Below are 15,131 nucleotides of genomic sequence, written 5' to 3'. Positions count from 1 at the left end.
TTTGGTGTCTAATAGGACATGTTCCTATGAACAGTTTTTCCCCAGCACCCTAAAGCAGGGGTTCAGCAAACTTTTTGTTAAGGGCCAGAATGAATATTTTAGGTTTTGCCAGCCAGTGGGTCCAACGCTACTCTTCTGCCATAGTACAAAACAGCCACACACAATAAATGAACGTAGCTGTGCTCCAATAGAACTTTATTTACAGACACTGACATTTTTACCATGTAACTTTCACATACTAGGAAATATTCAATTCTTTAAAAATGCAGAAGCCATTCTTATTTCCCAGGCTATATAAAAACAGGTGGTAGGCCAGGCTGCAGGCTGTAGTTTGAGGACTCCTGTCCTAGAGGGCATATTTCCAGCAAGTTCCATGGGGCAGATTTTCAGTAAGTCCCTCCAGGGTAGCATCATAGCAACTTCCCTCCTCTTCAGTGAGCTGCACTGCCCTCTCCCAACGGGTCCAGATCTCAGCCTGGGGAGTGGGGCTTAGGCGAAGTAGAGATTCTCTTCTTCGGGTGCTCTGTCTCAGGCCTGGGGGTAATGGCTGCTCCTTATTATCTATTCCCTTCTTGCTACTCGCGGTATCAATTTCTATTGCTGCATAATGCATTACCACAAATTTAGCATTTTAAGACAATAAACACATTATCAGTTTCCACAGGTCAGGAGTTTAGGCATCACATAAGTGGATCCTTTTCTCGGTCTCAAGACTGCGGTAATGTTGGCCAGGGCTGTGATCTCATCTGGAGCTGGGGTCCTCTTCCAAGCTCAGTGATTGTTGGCGGAATTCAGTTCTTGTGGTTGTGGGACTGAGGCCCTCCTCTCAGCCTGCTGTTTCCTGATAGGTGACCCTCTCCACCACATGGCAGTTTGCTTTAAGACTAATGGGAGAGCTCATCTATAGTTTCTACTTCTTGTCTCCTACCTTCAGGCACTCTTTTGTAATCTTTCAATACAGTCAAGCTTTAGGGATCTCAATCACATCTACATCTAAAATCCCCTCACCTTTGCCATAAAATGTAACTTAATCTCGGGAGTGACTGCTCATCATATTCACAGGCCCTGCCCACACTCTAGGGGAGAGGATTATTTGGGCATGTACATCAGGGATAAGTAATCTTGGGGGACATCCTAGAAGTCTGCCTACTACAGAAGGGATAAAAATCGTTGGTAAATGTTCAATCTAACTTTTACATTTTCTTTAATGCTGTTCTCTTCATAGTGTTTTTAAAAATTTCCTATCAAAAGCAAAATTTCAGGATACTCTTAACTCACACAAAATGTGTCTTACTGTAATTATTTGTCATGTAAGATGTTGAATGTCTGGTGCTTTAACTCAACCAACCATAGCATTCATGGTTCACAACATTATCCACCAATTCTGCCCTAAGGTGTGTTTGTCAAAATGCCAATTTGTTTAAAACAGAAACTTAGATTCATTCAGAATAAAACTGTTTGATTTTTCTGTGTAGAAGTTACATAGAGATTATACACTTTATACTGAATACACATAATTATAAATACTCCTATAAAACTCCAATTTGCAGTTAGCATTCTGAGCATTTCTTAACCTGTTATCTTATTTGTATACTATGAAATTTGATTCTGTATGATTCAAACAAAGTTAGGAAATTTAGTTTTAAAATGTTTTATTTCAGTTTGTAAAAAAAAAGTTTGTATGTACAAGACTCAAAGTAAAAAGAAAGGCAGCGTTCAATCACAAATGGATGAGACACTAGTCATTAAATCTCTACTGTGGAAGCATATTTAAGGTACACACTTCAATGTAAGGCAGAAACAATTTTAACTCTGCAGTCCAAGTTCTGAGTTTTGTATCAGATCTGCATATATAAGACACTTGTGGTCAAATTTTAAGATTGGTAAAGTCAATTTGAAGCTGCTTATATATTGAGTACAGGTTTCACTATTACAAACAGATGTTAACTAACAAAACAATAGTCCTCAAAGATCTCTTTGTCCCATGTTTGTACATTTGTAATGTTTGCTAACTTCCCTTCTTGCAGTTACTCTTCAAATTATAGTCATTATGCATTGAGTTCCCTATGCATCTCACCCATCTCCTTTATCTGAAATAGAGGAAAAAAAGAGAAAACAAATTTAAATAATTTTCCAGGTTTTTGTTCATCCTTAAAATAGTTACAAAAAAAAAAAAAAAAAAAAGAGGAAAGCAAGATGATTCTCTCCACGTTTATGAGCCCCATTTGGAAAAAGAAAAAATGTACTACAAGGAAGCATGCACTGAATGCACGACTCAAACTACTATTTGGAGGTAAGACGGCCAAAGTGATGGGGAAGTAGCAGGTGAGTTAGATCTTTAAGAATGGATAAGGTCTTTATTAAATGGATGCCATTTTTATGTCCAGTAAGAAACAATATATTTTCTATTTTACAGACGAGGAAATTGAAGCTCAGAATTGACTTGTCACAGATCACACAATTAGTTACAAGCAGAACTGAGACAAGATGAATGGAAACTACGACCACTGGCAAACATTCTGCTGTGTGCCAAGCAGTGGACCAACACTGTATACAGACTACTGTGTTTAATCCTACAATGGGTCTGTATGTATATCCCCATTTTACAGATAAGGAAACGTGGAGGCTTAAAGAAGTTAAATAACTTGCCCAGCTAACAAGTAATCAAACCCACATCTACATTGCTCTTGACCACAACACTACATTGTCATTCCAACTTTGTTATGCTTCAGTTCAGGGAGAGTCTGTCCCCTAGACCTGTGGTCACCAAACCAGGTAAGCCAGATGGTCAACTATGGTTTAGGAAAAAAAAAAAAAAAAACGCTACAACTTTCTAGTTCTATTCAATTTTTTTTCAATATTCTTTTACATTTCTGTGTTTCTTGGTAGAAGATTAGTAAAATGAACATACACAATTAAGATTAGTAAAATGCACATACACAATTACAAATAAATGCATAAATATATAAAAATCAGTGGGTATACTGAAAATGTTATTGACAGAGTTCAGGAACAAGTGTGGTTCACATCCAACTCCAAGCAACTGACACGCTAACAATCTCACACTTTGTCTTCACACTAATGTAGGTGACTAGTTAGCATGGAAGAGACTCATTAGGACATGTATTAAATTCTTTTTTAATAATTATTTCACTGGAATAAAAACAATAACTCAGGTCATCAGCCACATTAAGTTTCTGTAATGTGAATCCACAGAGTACGCCTCTGAAAGATTCCATTAAAAGTTGACACTTTGTCAAACAAAAATTGCAGGTTTCCTATCCCACTATGCGTTGAGGCAGAATTCAATATTAGCTGGTCTGCCATGGAACTCATGAAGGAGAATTTAAGGAAACACTGAAAGACTGTCCCTAAGACCTTAAGGACTATACTATGAAGGGGCTCCAGTATAATGGAGTCCTATCAGTGTCTAGGTAGGTATAGTGATTATCAGGAGTAAGAGATTTAAAAAGGGGCCTTTTTATTAAGTAATCCATTTACCTCAGCCTTCTCATACTTTGCCATTCTGTTCTTTCTGGAGATAACCTGAATGGAAGAAAAATTGACACATAAATGTTTTTAATGAACATTATTCCTATCTGAACAAATTTAATTTTAAAATCTACAGATATTATTTCTTAAATTAAAATTTCCCTACTAAACTAAAAAAAACAAAAGCCTATACTTACCATGACGAGACCTAAGTAATATACAGAATTAAAGAGGTTTTTAAAAAATGTTTATTTATTTTTGAGAGAAGGACAGTATACTATGTACGCACGAGCAGAGAAGGGGCAAAGAGAAAGAGGGAGACAGAGAATCCCAAGTAGGCTCTATGCTGAGCCCTATGCATGGCTTGAACTCACAAACTGTGAGATCATGATCCAAGCTGAAGTCAGACACTTAACTGACTGAGCCACTCAGGTGCCCCTAATATACAGAATGGTTGCATCATTATTTTATATACCAGAAACTAATATAACACTGTTTATTATCTTTCAATTAAAAAAAAAAAAAAAAACTTTGAGCCCAGCCCCCACCAAAATCTTCTGGAACAGTAACAACAAAAAGCCTACAACAACCAGTTAAAAAAACCAAAAAAAAAAAAAAAAAAGCATTGAGAAAACAACAAACAATCTTTAATAATAAAATCTAACAGCCTGTTACGCATTCCTCCACATTTTGCTCCATCCTAATACAAACATACACAAAACCATACATATGAGTTTTGGGAAAGGGGGCAGTCTAAAAAAATGGGATCATACAGTATTATTTCCCTCTCTGCACAGCCTATATCAACATCATAGGAACCTTCCGATGAGCAAAAGCTATAAATTGCACTCATTCTTTTTAACAGCTTTATTCCATAACATAGATATTCCACAATCTCCTCATCCATTTTCCTACAGGGGTGCACTCAAATTGTTTCCAGATTCACCCTTACGAGCAACAGTGCAATACATAACCTATACTGTCCTTCCTATGTACCTGTGCTTTCATTTCTATAGGACAATTTGATTTCTAGGATTCTCTCATGTGTTTATTTCCCATCTGGATTTCTTCTGTGAATCATCTATCCATGCCGTTTGCTATTCTTGATTTAATTTTCTCCTCTAAGAATTCATATATTATGCATAACTATCTTTTTTGTTTTATGCATCATGGATATTTCCCCCCAGCATATCATTGCTATTTTTCACTTTATAAGATCTTTGCCATAAAAAATGTTTAATTTCAACTTAGTCAAATATGTAACTTTTCATTCATGGACTCTAGATTTCCTGCCTTGCTTGGTTTCCTTTACCACAAGGTTGCACAAACATTTCCTAAATTAATTTTGAGGCTTGTTCTATTTTTCAACATTTGTTACTATAATCCATCGGGAATTTGTTTGAACATGGGCACCCTGCTCCATAATGTACCATTCCCAGAGTTGGGCAATATGGCCTGCCCTGAGGGGGCGAAATAGAAGCTCAACTTTGTTTTCGTCCAGATGGATAGCCAGGTATGATGATTCCACTGAACTGAAAATTTAAGTTTTCACATACCCTCAAATCTATTTCTGAATTATGCTATGTTGTTAAGATTTCTTAATGCTGAGCATCCTTGTATTTCTAGAATAAATCCTGTCCAGGTGGTACCTTCTTCTGCTGAGGCACTGCTAAATTAAATTTGCTAATCTTTTGTTTAGAATCGTTCCTCATATTTACCACTTTTAACCCTTTCCATGCTAACTTTAATAATTGGTGTTCTGTTGTTTCATTTCATTGAACGGTTTGGGAGTTCAGGTATTTTGCACTGATGCTGGCAGGGCTGTTGGACTGTTTGCAGCAAGAGAACTAAAGGACATTTGCTGCTTGGTGGCAACGTAACTGACCTGTGCGGTGCTCAGCTATGAGCTTTTCTCAGATTAGTATCCTTTCTTACTTCATAAAGTGACCGTTTTATAAAAAAGGGCCAGATGCAAGAGATTCATTCACTATAGAGTATTATAAAAACTGAAGATTTTGCTTCATTAATATGTTCTAAAATATGGAGATAGTTCTCTCACATTGTCACCTTTTCTTGAAAAAATATGCCTTCAAATGGCTGGATGGCTCAGTTGGTTGAGCCTCTGACTCTTCATTTTGGCTCAGGTCATCATCCAGGGTCATGGGATCAAGGCCTGCACTGGGCTCTTCACTGACAGTGCAAAGCCTGCTCAGGATTCTCTCTTTCTGTCCCCCTCTCTCTTCCCCACTCCTGTACACTCTCTCTCTCTCTCTCTCTCTCTAAAATAAAATAAAATAAAATAGGGGCGCCTGGGTGGCTCAGTCGGTTAAGCAGCCGACTTCGGCTCAGCTCATGATCTCGCAGTCTGTGAGTTCAAGCCCCGCGTCAGGCTCTGTGCTGACAGCTCAGAGCCTGGAGCCTGTTTCGGATTCTGTATCTCCCTCTCTCTGACCCTCCCCTGTTCATGCTTTGTCTCTCTCTGTCTCAAAAATAAATAAACGTTAAAAAAAAAATTTAAAAAAAATAAAAATAGAAATAAAATAAAATAAATAAAAAAAGAAAAAAAGAAAGCGGACTTGTTCTACACTCACCAGCACAACGATTCCAGCAATAATTGCAAGTGTCACAACCACAATGACAGCAATAATACCAGCTTGCAGACCCTGCATTGAAAATTCAGGTGGTTTTTCATCAACATAGTAAATTGCAGTTCGCCCGGGATCCAGATCCAATTGCTCCCCGTTTACTCTCAGATCCATTTTACTGGAATGGAACAAGGATTCGTCTTTAACCTATATTTAGAAGGAGAAAAGCAATTTAAAATATTTAAGAAAACCTACCATGGCCACATAGAATTAGATGCCAATTATACATGGAAAGAACTGCTGTCAAGGGTCTTTTTGGTTTGAGCGGTAACTATCACGTACGCTGAAACTTCAAAAAAACTTTTTATTGTGGCAAATTTTCAAACACACATGAAAGTAGAAAGAACAACATAACGAAATCCCATGTACCTATCACCTGGAGTCAACAATATAAACAAATGGCCAACCTTACTTAATCCATTCTTCCTTCTCTCCTTCCTCCCTTCCCCCTCCCCCTGGGCCAGATTGCTTTGAAGCAAATCCCAGGTTTCATCAGAAAATGGCTCAGTGTAGGGGTGCCTGGGTGGCTCAGTAGGTTAAGCGTCTGTCTTCGGCTCAGGTCATGATCTCATAGTTTGTGAGTTCGAGCCCCTAGTCGGACTCTCTGCCGAGAGCTCAGAGTCTGGAGCCTGCTTCGGATTCTGTGTCTCCCTCTCTCTCTGCTCCTCCCATGCTCACGCTCTGTCTCTCTCTCAAAAATAAATAAACATTAAAAAATATTTTTAAATAAAAATACATAGCTCACTATGTTAATTTATTTTTTTGATAACAAAGTCGAAACAAACTATTTTTTTTTTCTAATGTTTATTTATTTTTGAGACAGAGAGAGACAGAGCATGAACAGGGGAAGGTCAGAGAGAGAGGGAGACACAGAATCCGAAACAGGCTCCAGGCTCTGAGCTGTCAGCACAGAGCCCGACGCGGGGCTCGAACTCACGGACCGTGAGATCGTGACCTGAGCCAAAGTCAGACGCTTAACCGACTGAGCCACCCAGGCGCCCCGAAACAAACTATTTTAATCACACTAGTTACATAGCACTTCTTATATCACCCCTTGTTCATGGACATTATAATGGAGAAGAGGCTATCCACATAAACTAAGTAACTACCAAGGATACAACAGGTAAGAATTATGAGAGAAGATATTCTCTCATACACAACAAACAGGTCAGAAAGGTGTTTGCAGAAGGTGCAAGGCAGGGATGAGGATGTTATTAATTGCAGCACAAGAATCATGTGGAGAACAGAGGTGTGGTTGATATGTAAGTGAAGAAAAAGATAACGAAAGAAGGGGCGCCTGGGTGGGTGGCTCAGTCAGTTAAGTGTCTGACTTGATTTTAGCTCAGGCCATTACTCCAGTTTGTAAGATTGAGCCCTGTGTCAGTCTCTGTGCTGAGAGTGGAGCCTGCTTTAAGATTCTCTCTCTCCCCCTCTCTCTCTGCCCTTCCCCAGCTTGTGTGCTCTCCAAAATAAATAAATAAACTTAAAAAAAAAAAAAAAAAAAAAAGATGATGAAAGATCCTGAATCCATTGAAGCATGACATACAACATTGCATTTATAAAGCAGTTTTTTTTTTTTTAATTTTTTTTCTTTATTTATTCTTGACAGAGAGACAGGGTGTGAGCAGGGGAGGAACATAGAGAGAGGGAGACACAGAATCTGAAGCAGGCTCCAGGCTCTGAGTTGTCAGCACAGAGCCTGATGTGGGGCTCGAACTCGCAAACCGTGAGATCATGACCTGAGCCAAAGTCGGATGCTCAGCCGACTAAGCCACCCAGGCGCCCCTAGCATTGCATTTCTAAACACAGGAATTAAATGAGGAAGATTATACTCACATCTTTTTCAAAATAATAAGCCACATCAGCTATGTCCACATCATTCTGAGTTTTCTGAGATGAATTTTGCACCAGATCAATAGTGATAAGATCATTCTCATACTGGGGGAAAATATGAAAAATACAAATTAATACCAACACAACCAAAATCATGTAAAAATATTACTGTTCAATATTCAGAATATTTAGTTTTTTATTTTCTATAATCTAAATGTGTCAGTGTTCCTTTCCATTAGCGGGTAACTGAATTTATAACTAATAATGTAAAACTCTTTGGAAGTTTTAAAATCTATCCAAGGGAAGTAAGACAGCTACACAACTAAAAATAATTATGATGCATATTTTCTTTCTAAAAGAGAATATTCTTCTGCCCAAAAGATTTCAAACAAGATCTTAAAGTATCTTAGTATCTTAGTACCTTAGTATCTTAAAGGTATCTTAGTACCTGGCTGGCTCAGTCAGTAGAGCATGTGACTCTTGATCTTAGGGTCATGAGTTCAAGCTTCACATTGGGCACAGAGCTTACTTTAAAAAAAGAAGCAAAGGGGCACCCGGATGGCTCAGTCAGCTAAGTTTCTGATTCTTGGGGGGTGCCTGGGTGGCTCAGTCGGTTGAGCATCCGACTTCAGCTCAGGTCATGATCTCACAGCTCGTGAGTTAGAGCCCCGCGTCAGGCTCTGGTGCTGACAGCTCGGAGCCTGAAGCCTGCTTCGGATTCTGTGTCTCCCTCTCTCTCTGCCCCAACCCACTTGCATTCTGTCTCGTCTCTCTCAAAAATAAACATTAAAGAAAAAAAAAATTAAAAAAAAAAAAAAGGTTTCTGACTCTTGATTTCCACTCAGTCATGGTCTCACAGGTTATGGGTTCAAGCCCTGCACTGGGCTCTGTGCCGACAGTATGGAGTCTGCTTGGGATTCTCTGCCTCTCCCTCTCTCTCTGTCCTTCCGCTACTTGACCTCTCTCTCTCTCTCCCCCCCAGGATAAATAAGTAAACTTTAAATAAAAACAAAATAAAAAAATAAAGCACCTTATTTGGTTAGAACTACTTTTAAAATAAAATACTAAAGAAATACAATCCAAAATGCAGTATGCATTTACCACATTCTGCTTTTAAGGAGCAAAAAAGTATATTCCTTCCTGTCCTTAAAAATGACATCACTTTTCTGCCTTGAAAAAGTTCCATTACACTATTCAAGTATTTTTCAACCAGAGTTCAAAGAGTCAAGGAAGGGGTAACCTGGTTAAGAATTAGCTCCTTAAACCAGAGAAGATGGGAGCTAGGTGGCATCCTAAAGAAAATGTACCAAAAGCAATCATTGAGAGAGGTTTCCTAGGCTAAAGTGACTGGCATGCATGACGGAAATTAGAGATACTACATTTTCCTTAAGGGTGAACTTGAGGTTTTCAAAGGCTATGGAAGGAAAAGAACAGGAAATTTGAATTAAGCGTCCAGGGTTTAAACTGGTATTCAAGTGCAGTTTAACCACTATCAAAATTCATACCCAAACCATACTATCCCACCAACTTTCTGCAAAAGCTCATTTAAAAAAAAACAAAAATCTTACCAGAATGTTTGTGATATATTTTGGATCTAGTTGATAACGAGTTGTGATTACCTCCTTAAGTGCACTGTAAATAATTAAAAACCTGTGTTTTAAAAAAAGTGTACTACACAACATTAAGAAGCATTACTTTTTAACTAAGCAGGTAGCTCAAGCTCTAGAATTGTCATTAACCAAACTTGTTTTAAAAATTTTATGCCATTTTGCAACTACTAATAATTGATTCAGGCTAGAATCATCCATTGATGTTAAAATAATTGAGTTCTAGTTTGATTAGAAATGGGATATTTACACAGTACCCAAGTATCTGCCCATATATTTATTAATTACAAAGAAGTAAACAGTAACTGTACCTTACAAACCTAATATATATACATATCCCCTTAACTACAGTTAACATCACTAATAAAGGGACAAGACATCGGGTGCTTCCTAATGTGAAGTACTGAAAAGGACATAAGATCACTTATGCAGTTTTTCTGTCAAAAATGTTTAGCTTGCACAGATAAATCCTAATCTGAGGGACATTCTATGAACTGATTTGCCTATACTCTTCACAAATATCAATGTAATGAAGGACCAACGAAGGCCAAGACAGTGTTCCATATCAAAAAGGACTAAAGAATCACAACTAAATGCAATGCATGATCTCAGATTGCATTCTGGGTCAAAGGGGGAAACAACTGCCATAAAGATCAACACTGGGAAAAGTGGCACAATTTGGTGTAACGTTAAATTTCCTGAATTTGGTAACTGTAGAGTGGTTATAGAAAAAAGTGCCTTTCGGGGCGCCTGGCTGGCTCAGTCAGTAGAGCATGCGACTCTCCTCTTGGGGTTGTGAGTTTGATTCCCTCATTGCACGTAGAGATTACAAGAAAGAGAAAGAAACTAAAAGGGTGCCTTTTGTTCCTAGGAAAAGATACATTAAAGTATTTAGGGGTAAAGGAGCATGATATCTACAACTTGCTCTCAAATGGTTCCAGAAAAAAACATCTATACATGTTTAGACAGATATAAAAAGCACACACACACATACACATTTAAAAAGAAAGTGGGGCAAAATGTTCATTGGTGACTGGTGAATCTGAGTGAAGACTCCTATAGGAATCTGTATTATTCTTGCAACTCTATTTTCAAAATAAGGTTAAAATATTACTTATAATATCTTATTTTTCATAAATATGAAAAAGCATTAAGACTTGTTTTCCTTTTTCTAATGGTGTAGAACGAAGATCTGAGTATTAACTGTGCAAATAGAATGCACTTAATAGTACGTACGTCTGTAAACTTTTAATATCATAAGGTGTTTCTCTTGTTTTGTGTTTTAGTTCAATGATGATCCAGCTGTAAAGTAAAAAGACAGTATTTATTGATTGACTAATAGGAAAATTCCCAAGTGAAATTACAGTATAATTAACAGAAAAGGGTTTATGCAATAGGTATGCCCTTAATTTCTTCCTTGGCCTTCACACGTTGCTCATAAAGCACTCATCCAGGAGAGAACACCCTTCCAACAGGTCAACCTCTGGCGCTGGGCCACTATACTCAAGGTCACGTAAAGCCAAGGCTTAGCTGCTCACGCTGGGTCACGTTCAAGGGAACAGACAAAAAGGCACCGAGTGGAACAGAGAAAAGTGACCATGAGGCTTCAGAACACCAAAGGAGAGAGTGCCTGCCTTGGTCTTGATAACTTTCCAGCTCTAGTCAGTTTTTAAATAAAAATTTTTTTCCTTAAGCTAGCTTGAGTATGCTTCCGCTCCTTTTTATTGCATGAGCCCGAGACAACCACACCTCGTTTTAAAACGCAATAAATAGGCAAATACATAAACAGCTTAAATTTTTCATATACATTTAACACTAATCCAACTTTAAAATCTGAACAGTGTTAAGTAAAAATGTAAGAGGAAAATCCTTGTTTAGTAGGCTACTATAAGAAACAATTCTTAAAATAACAAAAATATATTGCTAGTGAATTCATAAAAGTATCTCTGGAAAGTTATATAACAAGCTGGTGACATCGGTTCTGTGGAAGTAAACTGGGTAGCTGCAGGCGGGGGGGGGGGAGGGGGTTGAGAAAAAAATGAAAGCTTTTCACTGTATACCCTTTTCTACCTTTTGAATTCTAAACCACCAAATCACATTACATACTCAAAGATAAATGTCATTAAACGAATCTGAAAAGCATGAAGACAAGGAACATTTGACAGCTCAACTCACTAGGTCCTCACGCGTTCGGAGCAGGATATTTCCGTGTCCTTATCAGTTCTTCTGACCCCAGCAGTGTTTACACACCAGCATGTGGTGGTGCCATTGCACTGCTTGGCTTTGAAGAGCCCCTTCTCATCACAGTCGGGATCATAGAGCCCATCATTATTTTGGAAAGCCCCCTCAGGTCTCGCTCTTCTCCCAGACTTTGTGCCAGTCATTTCTGCTTTCATCACCAGACATTTGGTTGCCACTGAAAAGAAAGCTTCATGTCATACTGAAAAGTAACTGCAGTTTTATGCATAAGGAAAAACATTTTAATTTAACTCCAAACTCCCAGAGCCAAAGATTATTGCAGACTTACATGGTTCCATATTCACTTTCTAAGTTTTCAGATGGTTCAGCTACAGGAGATAATTTTGACAAAATAACATGATCCAAATTTGAACCAAAAAAAAAAAAAAAAAAAAACCCACAAAACACAACACTTCCCAACTCAAGACACATCAATCAAGGAAGGCTAAACCAAAATACAGTTTAAAGGCAATGAGGATATTCTACTCACGTTTTGAGCAAATGACAGAATTTTGTGCACCAATTGAAGTACACTCGCACTGATCATGTGTGTTCAAAGAGCAGTTTGTGGTCAGTTTGTAGTTTTCACAGACACATCCTAGATAAATTAAAAAACAAAATCCCACTTTAAAATGTGGATCCAACTATGAACTCTAGTGTCCCAGCTAAATTATGTTCTAATAATAATGCTTAAGTTATAGGGCCACAAAGCCTTAAAAAATGGTCCTGAATGTTTTTTCAGCTGTAATTTGAGTGGCTGATATCATGGTGAATAGTTTGTATATATTATACAGACACGTAGTCTAATTTGCATGCATTCCCATTTTGATTTTTTTAAACCAAGAATACAGCCCTCCAAACATCATATTCAGCCTTATCTCCATGATGATACTCTCAGTCTCAGATCCTTCCCTCCTCCTGTTCTGTTAGATAAACTCTTGCTTGTCAGCTACTGACTCATTTCCCAAAAATCAACAATTCCAATTCTAGGATCTGTAAGTAACTCACATTTCCTCCCTCCTCCCAGCCCATTTTCTTAAAATCTGAACTTTAAAGATTTAAGCTTAGTGGGAATATATTCAGCCCTTGGACAACTTTATATCTTAGAAAAATTATACTTTCAGTGAATTTAGGGGTCACTTTTGTTTGTGGGCTTCCTAACTAAACTGAATTCTAAGTTCCCAATTTTGAAGGTGATATTAAGCAGCTTATCCTGGGTATTAGTGCCAGTTTAATAGTCATTATCTTTCACTATCTCAAAACCTCATTTTAATTTCAAATTGGCAAGCCCCTCTAATTCCGTTTATTTGTCTAGCTAAGAGAATACAATCATTAACAAAAATTACTGTGACAAACCATTTTTATATTGATCCTTCATCTCAAGTTGGCTTTAATTATTCCCTGTTTAAATTATAATTAATATGAACCACCTATATAATCGGTCCAGCACTAAACTCCATATTGGGATCACAAAAGGAGATAGTGGCTGTCCTCCAAGAGTTAAAGTCTTATGCAGCACTCTACTATACCTGCTCCAAAGCCCATTTTCATGCCCAAGGGACGTGGAAATTTAGAACAGACCAATCATGTACAGGCTTTCTGAACATACTCTATAGCAACTATCATCACTTTAAAACAATTTAAGATTAAGTACTTAGCCTTAGACTGGAGCTAGAAAAACATGAGTTAATTAAACTGCATAGTTTGAAAGTGTAATGAATTAAGCCCAAGCCCTGTTGGTAAAGGTCTAAAGACCTTTCCAGAAAACTTCCGCCAACTGCCACTTTACTTCTGGCCACCATCTTACCATCAAGAGATGGCAGCCAAGATGTTTATAACAAACTAAGAAAAATGTAATCAAACCGTATGTCCAACGTTCGGATAATGGCGTGACCTTCCACACCAGAGACTGTTCCATCACCACTTAAATTGTGGTTTCCAAGATTAAAAGAAAAGGAAAATCTGGATGTTATGTGGGAGTAAACACACACACACACACACACACACACACACACACACCAAGATATAAAACTGTGTTTAGGTTTACAGCAATGTTTAAAGCAATGTCTAAAAAGTATAGTCAGTTATTAATTAGGAGATTCTCTTGAAGCGGTCAGATTGTGAGTTTTTCTTTTTACTCTTTACCATTACCGATATTTCTGGGTTCCTACAATAAACTTGGCATTACCTACACGATCCTTAAAGAAGTGGAAACACCCACTCTCACACCCCAGGTAGTCGAGGCCCAGGACGACTTGCTACCCGCGCAGATGCGCAGCGGGCCCCACGGCCTCCCCGCAGCCACCTGACCCCGCCCGAGACCCACATCCGGGGCCAGCCTCAGGTGCCCGGGGGAGGAGGGGCCGGGCCATCTTCGCCACCGACTCCCCTCCCGGCCGCGGCTGATTCCGCCACACTAGGACCCCAAGCGCGCGCCTCGGCGGGAGTAGGTGGGCGCGCCCAGACGTGGCGCGGCCGCTGCGTCTCCCCAAGCCCTCCTGGCCCACTCCGAGGCCAAGGAGTTACCGAACGAGGCCACTTCGTTCACTGCCTCCCCGCCCCTGCTCCGGGCCATTTCCCTAGAGAGCGGTGCAAAGCCGCATAGTGAGGAGGTTTCCTCCTCGCCGTGCGAGCGGGAGCCTTCCCACCGCCTGCAGAGTGCAGAGGGCCTGGGTTGCTGCAGCCCCGCGCCATCCGCTCCAGACGAGAAAGCGCGGCCGGCCGCCCCTTCACCACCATCTCCCGTCTCGGATGCCGTGGGACGTCCCCACCCGGCCCCAGCCCACAACTCTGCTGCTTACCTTTCTGAGCCGCGGCCACCGCCGCGGTGGCCGCCGCGAGCAGGAGTCCGAACGCGAGAACCTGGGGGAGCGCCATACTGTGCGACAGAGGCGCGAGGCGGGCTGGGGTCTCGCGGGAGAGCGTGCGGAGGAAGCGGGGCGCTGGGAGCCGGCGGACGGGCGTGGGTTGCGCGGGTCAGCGTCGGGAGGACGGCGGAGAGCTATACCCGCACCGCACCAACGGTGCGAGCTCCCCGAGGAACTGCTCACTCTGCGCGCGCGGCGGGGCGGAGCAGACCTGCCGGACCTGGCGGCCCCGCCTCCCGGGCCCTGCCCCGGGCTGCACACCTCAGCCGCAGGTCTCCGGCGGTGAGTCACCGCCTGGGGGCGGGGGAGAGAGAAAGAGTAAGCTCCCCTCCCCCACACCTGGCGAGGCCGTCGGGGGTGGGGGTGGGGGTACCACCCCGTCCCCAGGTGTATGTGGGCGGCGCCCAGCCCCACGCCGCCAGCAGGTGCTTCCTGCAGTGGTTGCTGGT

General features: G+C 40.3%; 1 protein-coding gene across 1 annotated transcript; it reads right to left on the bottom strand.

The window, feature by feature from the left end:
• Positions 1-178: 178 nt before the first annotated feature.
• On the bottom strand, positions 179-14,906 carry EPCAM (epithelial cell adhesion molecule). Its single transcript, XM_019415251.2, has 9 exons — positions 14,617-14,906; positions 12,306-12,413; positions 11,753-11,993; positions 10,814-10,879; positions 9,539-9,602; positions 7,974-8,075; positions 6,084-6,284; positions 3,502-3,546; positions 179-2,090 (listed from the first exon to the last, which is right to left on the bottom strand). The coding sequence occupies exons 1-9, from the start codon at positions 14,690-14,692 to the stop codon at positions 2,049-2,051; spliced, it is 945 nt and encodes a 314-aa protein (XP_019270796.1). The 5' UTR covers positions 14,693-14,906; the 3' UTR covers positions 179-2,048.
• Positions 14,907-15,131: the final 225 nt, after the last annotated feature.

The sequence above is a fragment of the Panthera pardus genome, unplaced genomic scaffold (assembly GCF_024362965.1).
Source record: "Panthera pardus isolate Hobbes unplaced genomic scaffold, ASM2436296v1 HiC_scaffold_25, whole genome shotgun sequence".
Taxonomy (NCBI): Eukaryota; Metazoa; Chordata; class Mammalia; order Carnivora; family Felidae; genus Panthera; species Panthera pardus.
Note: the sequence above shows the minus strand (reverse complement) of the source record. Positions and strands in the feature narration are given on the sequence as shown.